At 45.7% G+C, this 14,737-nt stretch overlaps 1 protein-coding gene across 1 annotated transcript in view; it reads right to left on the bottom strand.

The window, feature by feature from the left end:
- Positions 1-3,622, bottom strand: part of LOC100549021 (RNA-binding protein 6-like) — a 32,877-nt gene extending 29,255 nt beyond the window's left edge. Inside the window, exon 1 of the mRNA XM_003210008.4 lies at positions 3,521-3,622. Within this exon, the coding sequence (XP_003210056.2) occupies positions 3,521-3,607 (87 nt within the window). The 5' untranslated portion in view covers positions 3,608-3,622. The remainder of the gene's footprint in view (positions 1-3,520) is intronic.
- Positions 3,623-14,737: the final 11,115 nt, after the last annotated feature.

Genomic DNA, 14,737 nt, shown 5'->3' with positions numbered 1-14,737 from the left:
AGCCACTCCTGCATGTTCCTCGAGACCCCCACAACAACATATAGCAGGTATTTTTATAAGCTCATGCTACAGCTCTCCCATTTTTTCCCCAGAAGGAAAGGATTTAGAAAGATGTTAGTTACCAGCAACTAAAGCTAGGTAAAAACTCCACTAGTGTTGCTAGGGTTGGGGCCTGAGAGGACTTGGGAGATGCTTACTGTGAAGTCAAACAAGACAAATCGTTTGCTCCTAAGCTACAAGTAAATATCCCAATTCCATCAATGTAACAACCAGGTCCACCTCAGTGAAAACAGCCACACATCCAGGCAGCAAGCAGCAGCATCTCCCTGCCTCTCCTCCATCAGCTGCCTTTAAGACATGCAATGTGGTACACAAAGGCAACTTCCTTTATCCCACCCACCTTCTTGAACCCAAGAGCAAGGTCATTATGTGCATTTCTTCTACAAGGAGGAGGAGGGTGAGAGAGAATTCAAGTACCCAAAGGAATCCACACATACACAGAGAGCTGTGGGACAAGCTGCTGAAGCTGTCCCTCAGGAAGCAACGCGGTGCCCGCAGGCAGGAACACTGCTGTCCTGCAGCCCTGCCAAGCCTGACTGCAAAGGAAACACAAGATAAAGGACAAACGCACTGCAACATCTCAAACCGAGAGTAAAGGAGGAAAAGATTAATTGGGGGATAAACTGCATGACTTAGCAGACAGAAATCCCACTTTCCATTTAAAATATTTGTGCCCCCCAAAAGGAAAAGCAGCTCATCACAAACAAAAAGAAGGCCTTGTTAAAAGTCAAACCACAGCCAACTTGTAACAGAAGACCAACAGAATCACCATAACCATCAGGTTGAATGAAATAGAAACAAGTGCTGCACCACGTTCTGCAAAACAACAACAGGCACACTGTCCTACCAGGGCAGAGGAGCAGGCAGCCAGCTCTGTGCTCCCCTTAACTGCAATCCAGCACAGCTCACATACGACAGATGGACCCTCTGAGCTGTGATAAATTGCCACCACCACAATCAACAAGGCAGGAGTTATTTTAGTTCCTTGAGCTGTGGCAATTAATACAGGGGGAATAAAACTCTCTTGCAAAATTTGGACAGCACAGATGATGTGTGCTTCCTGCTGCAGCAGATTTACCCCATTGGATCTCAGTGGGCACATAGACATGGTGGAATAACTGAATGGAGGGTATTGGACCTGGTAAATCTGTAGGTTGCAAATTTGGGAATGGTCTACGCAGAATAAAATAAAAAGGATTTTCCAACAAAGAAATTAAAGACTACAGGGTGGTAGGGAGGAAAACAGTTGTTCCTTAGGCAGGAACAGTTTAATAGGCACTAAAGTGCATCAAAAAGGCGATGTCTGCGAAACAAATTTATTTCTAGCCTGCAGAAAACTGAAAAAGAGGCAGGCTGGCTAGTGAGTTGCTAGAGTGTCACTGTGGGCTGACACTGCTTTGCTATTTATGCTGTCACCAGTGATTAAATTTGACAGGAAGAGTCGATAACCTTCTGAAAATAACTCAACTATCAGAGAGACTGAGCTCTAGCTAACACAGGTTTGGGTCTTGCAGCTTGTAAAAATCCACATAAACTCCCAGTCTACGGAGGTGATCTTACACCTCTACCCTGGAAGGTTCTAAAATGGGCTATCCATCGTCTAAGGACAACTGAGTCACACCACTCCCTTTCTGAACATCTCTATTTGGGTTTCACCGAGAACTTAAAAGTTAGCTTCCTCCCTGGCAGCAAGCCAGATACAAACCTTTATTCATATATTCCTTAATTAAAAGGAAAAAGGGTATATAATCACCCAGTCTGAAGGTCTGCCCTGACTGCTGGTTGAAGGCCAGTCAGCACTTCCTCAGTGCACACAGATTTACTGGTGATCTTTAGGTACTCCGTTCAGCAGGGCTTGCTGCTTACAGGCTCTTTGCTGTAGCAAAGGACCTAATCTAAGTCAAGCACCTGCCCAAATACATTAGGATGCTCAAGCAGAAGGGGGAAAGGAGACATTAACAACGGGAAGTGGAGGAATTCCCAAATTCCACACCACTGCAGCTGTTGGTGTTTAAATCGACAAGGTGCTTTGACAGCAGGCAGAGCCTGGGACTTTTTGTCCTCAAAGCATTTGCAGCAGCCAGTCACATCTCGGTGTATTTGGGGATGGCACTTGCACAGAAAGACATCATTTCATGTGACGAGAGCTAGGGAGAGACTGTGCAGAGGCATTTGGTTAAATGGAGTGACACACATAATTATGTATTTCTCAGTGACAACATAATAAACTGGGAGTTGTTGCAACACTGAAGGGAAAACAAAAGTTGTTACTGATGGTAAAAAGCAATGAATAATTCTGGAGCCTTCTCTAGTTGTGCTCCGCCTTTCACCATCTTGTAGGAATGCGCCAGGCTCTTTCCCAGCAACAGAATTATTTCTGCAAAACGTTTTTCTAAGTTGCAATACCTCTGTAACTGAAAATAGAGGCAAATGCAAGCGCTTCGTAGGACCTCTGAAACCCCAGCTGTGAAGACTCATTAAGTGTAAGCACATTTGTGCACTTGCACAGCTCGGAATCCGACTCGTGACTCTCCTCCCATGACAGCGAGACGCGGGATTCAGGTAAAAAAAGGCTTTTGATAACTGATCTCAATTCTTACTCAGGCAAATTAGGAGGAAGAAGGCAGCAAGAGAGGAGATGTGAGGGATGTAGCAAAGAAACGGGAATCGATTGTTTGTGGTTTTTCTTGGGTGAGCCATCACCCGCAGTTCCAAGGCACAGACAGGCTGGTGTGAAATGGAAATGATCTTTTATCTAACAAGTGTTCTGCATCTCACTTTTGTCTAGTAGCCCACAGCTGTAGCCTCTAATACCAGGTCACAGCAGGCTCCTCTTGGGAACTTCTTCACGGGAGATTTAATCCATCATGCACTTTCAAGGACTGGAAGTGCTCAGATTTACCAGGTGCAACTGAACATAGGGTAGTCCTCATGTCTGCAACGCCAGCTTGGCAAAGGACAAGACAGATATGGGGGAGATGCACAATTAAGAACCTTTCCCACGCATGAGGCATATGGAAAGTCAGCTCAGAGCTGCACACCAGAGCGCTCACCTACAATCACACGTGTCTGTGTGCGCACACACACAGCCGGGGGAGGCAGTTAATGCTAGCAGAGCTCTTTCCTACTGCATTTCAGTGTGACTACAAAAGTATCAGGGCCAAAACCTACTTGAGGAGCCCGTCAGCTCCCAGCCTGAATCCAGCCAGTGTGCTGACATACGCTAGGGAGGAGGGAGGACCATTCAGTGTCTGGCAGCTCTCTCACACTGGCATTTCTAAGCCTTTAACAAAGTTCCAGAAACAATATTTAAACCACAGCGTTGTGTATTATGCAAGAACAGATCCTCCTTTGAACGGTTCAAAAAAAACACAAAACCTCATTGGCTTTCCACCACCCCACCAAAAACAAAAAAAAAAATTTAAATCTTCTAGCAGCATTGACCGAAGTGTAAAGCAACCTGGTTGGCTTCCATGCATCCGATGGCCTCTTCCAAGAGTGAAAACTCCACGCAGACATAGCGATAGTCGTAACCTGGGGACAGCATTTAAATACAGACGGGAGTCAAGTTAGTGCCTTGTCATAAAGCAAGCCACATTCAATATTCAATTTCCCTCTCCCTCCAGTGACAAACCCTCTAACCACCACCCCTCTGCCTCAAAATGAAAAGGAGAGAAATCAGGGACTAGCTGGGTGATGACTAACTGCAGTTTATCATGACTTTTAATAGTGCAGCGTTCCCACTTCCCCTTACACAACCCAGTGACAGGCACACCCTTCCTTAGGGCAAGAAATAATCGCTATTTTTTTCTTTCTGTAAGGCACAGTGATTTTCCATGCTCATTTCACATTTTGTACTGTCTTGGGGACAGTGCTCTCCAAAGCAAGCGTTGGTAAGTCATTCCAAAGCACCTTGCTGTGAATGTATTTCACACAAACGACCAGCATTTTAATTTGGGCAGTATTTCAGAAAGAACTACCATGATTCTATTACCTTTGCTATTTTCCCTCCAACACCTGTTCATTTCTGAAGTCCATTTCTTGCATTATTGAACAGCACAGTGGAGCAGGAATCATAACTTCAGCTTTCTCATTCTGGCATTTTATTTCCAATAGATGTTATTGCACGTTTAGTTAAGAGGGTGTGGGAGCTTAAGGTGCTCCCCCAGGAAACCAGATGCAAGAAACCAGAGAGACTTTACTCTTCTTGCTTCCTGGAAAGCTGCCCCTTCAGTTGGCTGTTGATTTCTACTCCAGTTACCTGCACCAAAACGTTCTGGCCCGCAGCAAAGTGCAGGGTGAGCACTACAGAAGTTAAGGCCATCCTAAGAGCCATCCTTGCTGTTGCAAGGAGCTCCAAGAAGAGCTGAGCAACAACCTAAAGTCACAACCTCTCTCTTCACGTGCCAAGGCCACCTCTCTCCAGAACAGTGTTTTCCAGATGACTGTGGGCTGGCATGCCTCTGCACGGGAACACAGCAAGGGGAAAGCTTGGTTCCCCCTTCCTGCTCCTGGTTAGGGGTGAGAGGAAAGCTGTCCTGTATGTGAGTTGCACCATTTTAAGCACCTAGCTGTGCAGGGGAAGAGCTCTTCTCCCTCTTAAAGATGCATGTCTTAACACAGACACATTCAGCCCAGGTATGCATCTGGTTACCACTGCTTCAACCTTCCATGGCAACGTAAACCCACACACACCTCTCCCTGTCAAGGCATTCCAGTCTGCCAGAACACAGCCTCCATGGCCCTCCAAAGTTCCTCCAAAGGTCACTTGCTGCACTCACCCATTTTTCCTTCTGTTTCTTCTCTTAACCATCTTCAAAGTTAACCAATTCAGAGACAAGACTGTACAAAACTATTCCATCACCAAACCCTACTGTGTTTTATTCCGGGAGCTCTTCACACACCTAACACCACATTCCTTGCACATTTACTGCTAAAACAGGACTCCAATCTGAATCCAGCTCCAATTCTACTTCACACAGGAGTTCATTTCCCTACCACATATCATTTGTGCCAATACGAGTGTGCAGGAGGGAAATGTACGAGTGCTGCATTTCAGCTCAGTGAAAGAGGCCGGCTGGCAGTATATCATCAGTGGGGAATGCAGCTATAGCCACTGCATGAAGTGGGCACCTGGAACTCGATGTACAGCTTCAGATGGCAGAAGTGACAAAAAAAAAAGCAAATCTGCTGAGCTGCTCCCAGAGTGCTCGGCAGTTCCAGTCACACTCCATGGCATGGGACAACAAAGCAATGCCTGCTCAGCAGCAGAGCTGCTCTCCAGGAGCAGTGCTGCCCCTTGCTGGAGCATGGTTTGCATTCTGGGCAGGCACCCACTGCCTTGTGGCACGGAACGCAGGCTCACGTAGTGCATTTTAAAGTCCTATTCAAATCCAGAGCCACTTCTCTCCCTCCTATTTAGAAAAGAGTTGTTTGAATGCTGTCAGCCTCTAGGCTCCTGATTCCTGCTCACAGGGAGGATTTTCAAGAGCTGCTGCAATCAGCAAGCCAGGCTCGGGATGCTGTCTTGTTCCTATGTGCATATGAAGTAAGGGTATCCCAAGAGCCCAAAAGCACGACTGCAGAAGTTTGCACTCTTCACCACAAGAGGCAGTTTGCACCCAAGTCCTGATGAAGGGAACGAGTGCTTCAGACATAGATGTAATGCAGCATGGCACCAGTGAGCTCAGCACTAGATGCGAGGCAATTGGATAGAAACACTGAGCTCGGAAGTCTGTATGCTGCAGAACCATCCCATGCATCACACAGAGACAATGAAGCGGCAACCCCAGGCCCTGCCAGAAAGCTGCTCCAGGCTTTCCAGTCTCGTGGTTGGGTTGCACAGAAATGCAGTGCTGCAGTGCACAGGCTGGCCTCCGTCAGGGCCACAGCAACGATGGGAGAGGGAGGCCTGGAGCTGCTGCCACAGTTCCATGAGAGCACCCTTCCATTTCACACTGTGCTGGAAAACCCACTGAAATGGAGGCCGGCAGATCAGCAGCTCTGCTACACCGCACCTTCACAATGCAACATTTGCTTATCTTTTCCCCACCATTGGCAATGATCACATTACCCAGAGGACAAGTTCTGAAACCAAACCAAGCACCCTGAGGTGGGCTGCAGAGGCTGCTGCTGGCTGCCGTGCCTCCCCCTGTCTCCTCTGCAGGGCTGGGTCAGCTCTCTGTGCCACCACTGCTGAGCTCACAGTTTTTTCCCTCTGAAGCCTACACACAATTTGCCCATCAGAACACAGCAATCCAACAGCAGCAGGACAGGGGGTCTGGGCAGACGCATGGGGACGGAGCAGGGAATGACACAATAGGCATCCCAAGGGAAGCTGTCCTTCCCTGCACATCAGAGCTATGGGGCATCCAACAGCACTCTTCAGGTCTTAGTGATAAAACCAAAGCAATCACAGTGGCAAAGCAGAATCATTGCTAATGACTACAGCATGGCTTTGTGACTCGAGTGGCATAAATTCACTCGCAACGCTTCACGTGAAGATACGAGGTTTGGTATCTTCTTAATTAGATCCTTCACTTGCTGTTTATCACAAAACCACTGTGAGGGGATCTACAAAAAGGGTAGAATGGAATAAGGAATGCTGTGTGACTTGGAAATATTTGTGATCAACATGGATTCGCTGTCAAAAACACACACGAAAAAAATCAAATCAGCATGTTGCTGGAGAGTTTGTTACACTGCCCAAATAAACATTCCAACAGGAGTATGCAACAGTCCTCCAGCACTTGAACTCATACAGTGGTTGAGTTGGTTCCCCCTGACGTGCTTCTGCGTATGCACAATCCTTTCTGAATGTTTCCAAAGCGTGCTTGGTTGTTTTCTACACTGGAAGCAACAGTGATCTCCTAATGCTTAGGAGTAAGGATAAATTTAAAGCTCCAGGAAGCTGCTGTACAAACATTTGAATAAGGGAGGTTTTGCTTCTTAAACATGCCTTTTAGTGAAGGGAATTTTGACAACAAATAGCAGGTCCTTGTTAGCATGCCACAGTTGGGCTAAAAATCCTGAATGCGTGACTTAAAATTACCATCTTTGGATTTGAATAAAAATATCAAAGACTTGTGATTTAAAATAAGACTTGCTTCTATACAGGCAAAATTTCTGCTGAACAACTGATACACAGCAATGTGTTATTTCATGATAGTCTGTAACATCGAAGATCTAAATAAAACAAAACCGTAACGTTCTTCTGATACGTGCTGTAAGCAGCATGGAGACATCAGAAATATCCCTCTGGAGTCTTAGGAGGCCAAACGAAAAGATCACATAACAAGAGTGGCTCTGGTCTACGCCAAACTGAAGATACTTTGGGAAAGAAGGCATGATGGCAACATGGCAAAGGTATCCAACTCAAGAAAGCTGATCCAGCTCCTCGGTTCTAGGAATGCACATGCAGCATCACATTACCACCCTCCCTTACCAGAGTAGGGGATTAGGAAACCTTACAACCAAAGTGAAATGTCACTGCTTTCTCGAAAACAACTGCTAGAAAACTCCTGTCCCTTGTGCTGCAGTACGAAGAGTCTCTCTACAGCTGGAAGGAAGGAACAACAGTGGTTTCCTATTAAAGCAGCTCTGTTAGCACACAGTCTTTTGGCAACCTGCTGTAACTTTACAGCTGGGCCAGCTGCAGATGTGCTGGGGGCCTTTGCTCTGCCATCACTCACGCCTGCATCTGCCAGCAGCCTGAGGGAAGAAGATAATGACGGTGTCTCTCTGAGCAAAGCCAGCCTCTGATGCAAGGATGATGGTGCTTACTCTTCCCAGAGACAGCACGGCAGAACAGAACACAGGGTAATCCCCAGTAGAGTTTAATCTGTGTTAAAGAAAGCTGCACTACTTTCAAAGGCAACAACAGCATAAAGTGTGGGGTGAATATGAAGGACTTCTCTCATGGGCTGACAAGTCATCTTGGAGTTGGACGTGATGATCCTTATGGGTCTCTTCCAACTTCCAGTATCCTATTTTATTCTATGACTTCTGCTATCCTTCAAGGGATCTGCAGTCTCACACACTGGTCTTCACAGCTGTGGACACTGGGATTTGCACACTTCTCACAGAAAGAACCTGCTTTTGCTTAGCTGACAGGAATAACTACCTCATTTGTGAGAGGTTTGGGCAGCATGCCCACGACCCCACACAGAAACGTTTCCTGTGTCCAAGGAAAGGTGGTCACCTAGATAGGAGGCCCTGGAAGCCTGTGAAGTCATCCACACCAAAAAGTGAATACTTCTTCTCAAGAAAACGTTAGGAAATATAGGGTTTTCTCCATATTTCTGTACTGCTACAGTGCACTATTATTAGCAGGTATGATACACCTAAAGCCTCCAAGAAGCCAGCACCTCCTGACTAGGCACTGTGTGCACACAACAAGTCCCACCGTGCAGCGAGGCAGTGCAGTGCCAGCTGCAGGGAGCAGGGAAAATGAAGCTGACTGCAGGGTGTGAACATCAGGAGGGCACCCCGCAAGGAGCAGCCAGCAATCAATCTGTGCTAACATACACACACACACACACACACACACACACACACACACACACACACACACACTCAGAAGCCAAAAGCAAGAGCGCTCTCAATACCAGCTGGTAGATTCAAAGCTCCCATAAATTTGTCAGGATTCTTTTCTGCACACATAAATTGGTCTTCAGAGATACTAAAGCTGAAGAGCTGTATTAGAAAAGCTTGCTGTTGAATAATAAATAGAATAATCCACAAAAAGCCATGTCTCCAGTTCATTTCAAAGGCTGAGTGTACACAAGCAACACCTGGTTCCTGGAAAAAAGGTTGTCACTTCATCTCGTCCCTCTGTATAAGAAAATTATACTCTCATGCACTCACTGATGACAGTGCTGCACAAGAGAACAACGCTGAAACCAGAAAATATGAAATGCAGCTGTATTGTGAAAGGTATGACGCTACGGTCCATCCTTCCCCCTCCATCCAGAAGAAAGGATCTGCTTGAGACACGCTCCCAAAATGTGGTCAGTCTACACTGCCCCATAAATTACAGGGACTGTGACAGAGCACTCAGAGCACCAAATGGTGTCCTCTTGGCCTACAAGGGCAGCAGCCATACACTAGTGAGGTGAGGAGAGGAAAAACCCACAACATAAGACATTACAACTTTATTAGAGACACATTATTACGTGATGTCTGTACAGAATTGAGGAATCTAAGGAATGTTGGGGCCATCACAGGACTCCATGAGAGGACTGGAAGCTGCCTGCTTGGGGAGGTTTTACAGAGAAGAAATGGGTTCTAAAATGCTGGCGATGTGTACGTAGGCCTCCAGCACCTGCCACTTAGCACAAACGACTCAGAAAAGCAATTAATCCAATGAAGTCAGCATGCTGTGAGAAGCCTTGAAGTTTTGTATTAGAGATGCAAAAAAAAATAAATAAATGAACAAACAAAAGCTGAGCATATTTCTAAAAGCAGTCACAGAGAAGGACTGTGCACGTCAAAAGGGCTGTGATCATGTTTTATGGATGGTTGTTTGTTGCTTTCTCTATTAAGCATGCTGTAAATCATGAACCAAGGTCGATCACTATTGCAAACACAAACTTCATCAGTCATACTTCTCACTTCCTGAGCCATCACGTCACAGGTGAAGACAGTCTAGCAAGAATGCCTTTTGCCTGTAAGAGGCAACACACTTCTGCCCTGAAATTAGGCAAGACTAGCCAGAAACCTACAACCCACACAGCTGGGAAACCTGATGAAGACTGGCATCAATGACCACGGAGTAATTCCAGCTAGGTGCTTTTTCAGTCCTGGTCAGGCTACTTCGGCTACAAACGAGACTCAGCACTGACAGCATTTCCCTACCTTCTCAAAGACAAGCCCCTCAGAACGAAGAGCTCTGGTGATAAGCAGGTGACCTGGTTGAGCCTTAGCAGGAGGCTCCCAGCGTGCTGCAGTGCCAGCCTTAATGATGAGCCAAGCTGTGTTCTGCATGATTAACACAACAGGCACCTCTGTACCACGTATTAGACACATGTCACGTCATTCCATGGCATGTTCCTTGTAGCAAACTGAAGGATGTAAGCCTTTGTGAGATCTACTCTAATCAAACTCCATAGGGTCGGTACAAGCTGTCTTCATGAGGAAGCCATTAGCTGGCCACAAAACCACCCTGCCAAGGGCTTTGCCTGAGAGTACTGCGTCAGCCTTGTAAAGAAACTAAAGAGCTAGGTTCAGAATGGAGGTGCATGGCTGCACGCTTGCAGAAAGATCCCCTCTCTGTGCAGAACAGCAGTTCAGCTCCGCTGGAAGCTGCACTGAAGTACTTCACAGCAGTCCTGACCTCCTAGGGCATCACCACCCCAACCTTGAGTGATGTACAGCGACTGGGAGGGACCTAAGGCTCAGCTACAGGTGGGCCAGACACAAGCACAGCCATGCTCTCACGCACAACAAGAGCTCTGCTTTGAGAAGAGAACTCTCCCTGATCAGATCTCACCTGGCCTTGCATCCCAGCCCTAGAAAACGGAGTCCTTATCTCTAGTATGGAGGGGTGCATCATTTGAGATCTGTGTCAGTTTCTCCATCAGAAAGGACACGTTTCTGGATTTTAAATTATAAGTTTGACTAAAATTAAATGTTGTAAAGAATGCCATTTTAAATTTCAAGGTCTACTTGGAATATTCCTGCAAACAGTGATTCATTGTTCTGATACAGACAAAAAATGACTGCACTTGAGGAAAAAAAAAAATGAAGAAAACCAAAAAGTACTTTTAATAGGTTTACCTAAAGGCTTTCTTAATATTAAAATTTTAAAATATTAATTATTAAAATGCATAACAGGGTACCAGTGTGGCAGAGCTTAGTTAGAGTCCCTTGGCAAAGCCCTAGAAAAAACTGCATTAAGTTTAGCAAAGAGAGGAACGGGGCTCAGCTCCAGGCACCTACAACATAAGAGCCACAGATCTCAAACAATAAATAAATGCTAGTGCACATAGGTGGCTAAGTCAGCAATGAATTATGTCTGATGCCAATGGTACTGGATAGAACACCAGCTTTTCAGAACTGAGCAGGCAGTCGCCATGAAGACGTTGCTAAACTAAAGTAAATACTCAGAAGAGGGACGAACAAACCCAAATCACCCAATTTCTGAAGTGCTGCAGTAACACAGAGGGTGCACAAAAGGGCTGGGGAGACCCCCACTGCCCCCAGCTGTAGCCCAGCTCACCTACTCCCTGCAAGCCGCCGAGCTCCTCTCAGGCCATGCTGCTCTCCATCTCTCCCAGATCAGCAAAGACTCCTCTCAGTTCCCCAGATGTGCTCCTAGAGTCCACAAGGAACACCTCATGTGCTGCCAACAAAGGCTCACTTTCTCTAAACAGCTTTTTCCAACTGTGAATCCTGGCTGGACAGCACGTTCCAAGATTGGCAACTGCAGACTGCATCCAGGAAAACAATCTGAGCAGAGGGCCCAGAGCACGCCTCATGCTTTCATTTATTACTTGGCCACCACTGCAGCATCTCTCGAAGGGAGAACAACTCGGCAGAAGCTTTAGGATAAAGATAGCACTGCATAGTCTCTTCTCTGGGACATATGTATGCATTCACAAAGTGTTCTGTGCACATCAAACACTCAGAATCACTTCTCAGATTTTGCTTATGTCTGATATTTAGTCAGAAAATCAAAAATAGAGCTTGATGAGAACAAGGCAGCACATAAAATAAAATACAATCAAAAGTGTGTACATATTAGATTCCCTGAATGCCAAAAGGTGTCAGCATCAAGTTTTTACCAGTGCTGCCACAAGCTGCTTGTGGTAGCAATGGTAATGGGAGGATGGTTGGACTGGAAGATCTTGTAGGTCCTTTCCAACCTTGTGATTCTATGATTCTAAGTTCCCAGACTGACAGAGAAGGACCCACAGCCTGGTGCTGTTGTACTGCACTAACAGCTCTGTGGCAAGAGGACCACTGGGAAGCCTTGAAATCAAAGGGAGGAACTTCCAGCTGGGGAGCTCACAAGCACCAACAGGAGCTTATCAGACAGCTACAAGTCAGCACTGTTAGCACCTACCAAAGAAGCAGTGCATCTGCAGCTCTGCAACAGCAGTGGGCAGCAAGAGGCACGAGATGCGAAGCTGAAGCAAGTGATGGACTTTGGCAAAATTCCACCATCACCTCCGGGTTTATGCTTTGTAATGATTAATCAGACAGGTTCAAACACACTTGAAAGGAGAAGCTGGAAGCTAAGCCAACAACCTAATGGTTCTGCCAACGTTTAACATGATGTTGGAAGAAACCCTTTTCCCCCCAACAAACCGATGATGCTACTTTCAGTCCAAACGTACAGGCACCAATTCAAAAGATCTGAGACAGCTCACAGACACAAGGAAATACGAGATAACATTGCACTGGGTATTGCAGTGAAATTCCACTCTGATGTTTTCTGATTGTCTGCAAATACCTGCTTCTTTGATTCAAACAGAAAAACTGTGCCACTTCTTAAGGTCTTTCCATTCGCCACCTTTTCAAAATCTAGAAACTGTTACAGTCTGTGCACTTCAGAGACGAAACAATCTAAAGAATAAACAGCTTGCATGCATATCAAAACCCCAGCAGGTACACTAAGAACAGCGTTCCAGGCTTAGCACAACCTTCAGAGAAAACACACTTCCCTCAGCACTTCCAGTATGTAAAAAGAAAGGTGTTTGTAAAGAACTGCTTTATTTCCCCCCCCCAGAAAAGCCAACCATATATTTTCCCTCAGAACAGAGCCTTGAGGAAGATCACCCAGTGGAATCATCGCATTGAAGCTGCTGAGATCATCTTTATGAAAAGCATTGTGTCCTTGTGAAACTGATCTGAACCTCGCTTCTTTCAAGTTAATTGCGTGCTATTTGTTATGGCTGGTTTTGTTCTCCAGCAGCTGCAGGCATTCTTCCCTCCCAACCACACTCAACATGAAGTACATGCACACATGATTAATGTTATTTTTAACATTTCTGGACAGCGCTCAGAATTATACAAGCCACTCTTCTGAGCCAGGCTGCTGCTGTGGCGGCACTGAACCCATACACGAAGGCAGCCAGGTGGATCAGAGACATGAGCAATCCAGGAGGTTTGCTTTTAACTCTTCATTTACACCACACTCCACTGTAAAAGCCACGTTCAGCAAAAGACTGGCCTCTAGTTTCAAACGGCCTTAGCTTATCTGAAGTCCAGATGAACTCAATTCTGCACGTTTCTCTGTAGGATAATCTCACGTGAAAAGCTGGATTAAGTTTACTACAGCTTCTAGTTACCCAATTTCAAGTAAACGTTTACACAACCCAGGAAGCTTTTCTGTCCTAGATGTACATCCATCTTGTGTAACGAGGATCAGAAAGCTGTTTAAATTAGTAGCTGCATTTGCAGCCTCAGGACATGATGCAAAACAGTCTTTGAAGCATCAATATAACCTAGAATAGCACTACAGTGCTTAAATTACTGATGTTGAAAGGACAAGGTTAAACACTGGTTTTAAATAGCTCACAAAATGTGAGCTGGTTTTAACTTCGTTCTTCATCCCCTGACTTTTGCAAGCTGGGAAAACTTTATAATAAAATAAAATCTGCTGCTGCTGAGATAGACTGAAACAGAATGCAGCTTTTACAGAGACACCAGGAGGGCTGCAGCTCTCACTCTATATGTGACCATCAGCAGACGTGAGGGCTTCCACAATCAACACCAGACACCACCTCTCAGATGATCACCTCTGAAACTGGGAATGTGTAAAACACAGTGGTTCTCTAACGAGGGCAGTGAGCTCTGGTACTAAGTTGTAGCAACGAACGCAAGGAAGAGACTTACAGAAACACCCCCACTTCAAGTGATTTATTACTGAGAAGTTGCTTGTTTCAGAAAATCAGCAACTGGCAAATCACATTGAGAAGGACAAAAAGTGAACTTGCTGCAATGGTGAGGTTGTGCTCAGTGCTGCACGGCTGACAGCCACGCTGTACTGTGTTTAGCAAAGAGGAAAGGAAGCAAGAAAGATCGTGCCCTTTAAGCCATGTTTGTTGGGCCAGACCAGATTATGTAACTCAAGTGTTCTTTAGTTCAAAGGTTCGTGAGAAGGTTGTGAAATCTCCTTTGACAGCTTCCAGAAACAAAAATATACTTGAGAAATACCCAACTGCCCCAGTTTCTGTCCCCAGCTACTAAACACTCAGGAAGCCTTTATATAAAAGTACTGACATGAAGGATTCCGGCTGCTCCACGTGCAACCCGTACTGGTAATATGGAAAAGCACTGACGACAGTAGAAGCCTCTGCTTTCCTTGGTTTAGAAAGGGACAATGGAAACAGTTCTGCCGTTCTTCCTCTCTTTGGAAAATGACAGAAACGTACTTTGGAGCAGAAGCTATTTGCTACCATCAGAACAGGAGAGGTAACTTTAGATGGTCCTCCTGTTTCCAGGCATTCCCTATTAGCAAAACCCAAACCTCTCTCCAAGACTCACCCCTCGTTTCCTACCACCACGCATCTTTGTTCCAGCATAACACACAAAGCAGCCTTGTAAAGCATTTCTTTCTTCAGAATCCTACATACACTGATCAGACGTACAACAAAACTCCATTCTTTGATATGAGAAGGGCATTCTGGCCCAGTATTTGGATATTTGCTTACAAAACTTGCTTTCTCTTTTT

The sequence above is a fragment of the Meleagris gallopavo genome, chromosome 14 (assembly GCF_000146605.3).
Source record: "Meleagris gallopavo isolate NT-WF06-2002-E0010 breed Aviagen turkey brand Nicholas breeding stock chromosome 14, Turkey_5.1, whole genome shotgun sequence".
Lineage (NCBI taxonomy): Eukaryota > Metazoa > Chordata > Aves > Galliformes > Phasianidae > Meleagris > Meleagris gallopavo.
This window is presented reverse-complemented; position numbering and strand designations above follow the sequence as displayed.